The 460-nt window shown below is 64.6% G+C and overlaps 1 protein-coding gene across 1 annotated transcript in view; it reads right to left on the bottom strand.

Moving 5' to 3' along the window:
* Nucleotides 1–202, bottom strand: part of SP1 (Sp1 transcription factor) — a 51,862-nt gene extending 51,660 nt beyond the window's left edge. The window contains exon 1 of the mRNA XM_008575673.1: nucleotides 92–202. Within this exon, the coding sequence (XP_008573895.1) occupies nucleotides 92–98 (7 nt within the window). The 5' untranslated portion in view covers nucleotides 99–202. The remainder of the gene's footprint in view (nucleotides 1–91) is intronic.
* Between the last annotated feature and the right edge of the window lie 258 nt (nucleotides 203–460).

The raw sequence follows: 460 nt of genomic DNA, 5'->3' as shown, positions 1-460 counted from the left end.
CCCCCCTCACGGCGGGGACCGCCTGGTCGGTCCTTGCGCGCGCCCCCTCACTCTCCTCCCACCCCTAAGCTTGGAGTGGACTCATCCTTACCGCTCATGGTGGCAGCTGAGGGACGATCTCAAGGGGGTCCTGTCCGGGGGGGTTGGGGGGGGCCGGGGAAAACGCGGACGCTGACGAGGCAAGCGAACCCGGACCGGACAGGGAGGGGGGGGTAAGGAGGAGGGAGCAGCGCGCCACAAGCCCAGCCTAGGCCACGCCCCCTCGTTGCTGCCCCGCCCAATGAGGGAGGGGGAAAGGAGGGACTTGCAGAAGAAAGGCGGGCAGATTACCCAATGGCAGGGCTCGCTTGCTCTCTGAGGCGTGTAAGACGAAGTTGCGTGTCTGGTATCCGCCCAAAAAGACCGCCCCTAAGTTTCAAAAACCAGTGAAAGCTGCAGGAAATGAAGATGGGCGGGACCT

This window comes from Galeopterus variegatus, unplaced genomic scaffold (genome assembly GCF_000696425.1).
Source record: "Galeopterus variegatus unplaced genomic scaffold, G_variegatus-3.0.2 Scaffold60, whole genome shotgun sequence".
Classification (NCBI taxonomy): Eukaryota; Metazoa; Chordata; class Mammalia; order Dermoptera; family Cynocephalidae; genus Galeopterus; species Galeopterus variegatus.
This window is presented reverse-complemented; position numbering and strand designations above follow the sequence as displayed.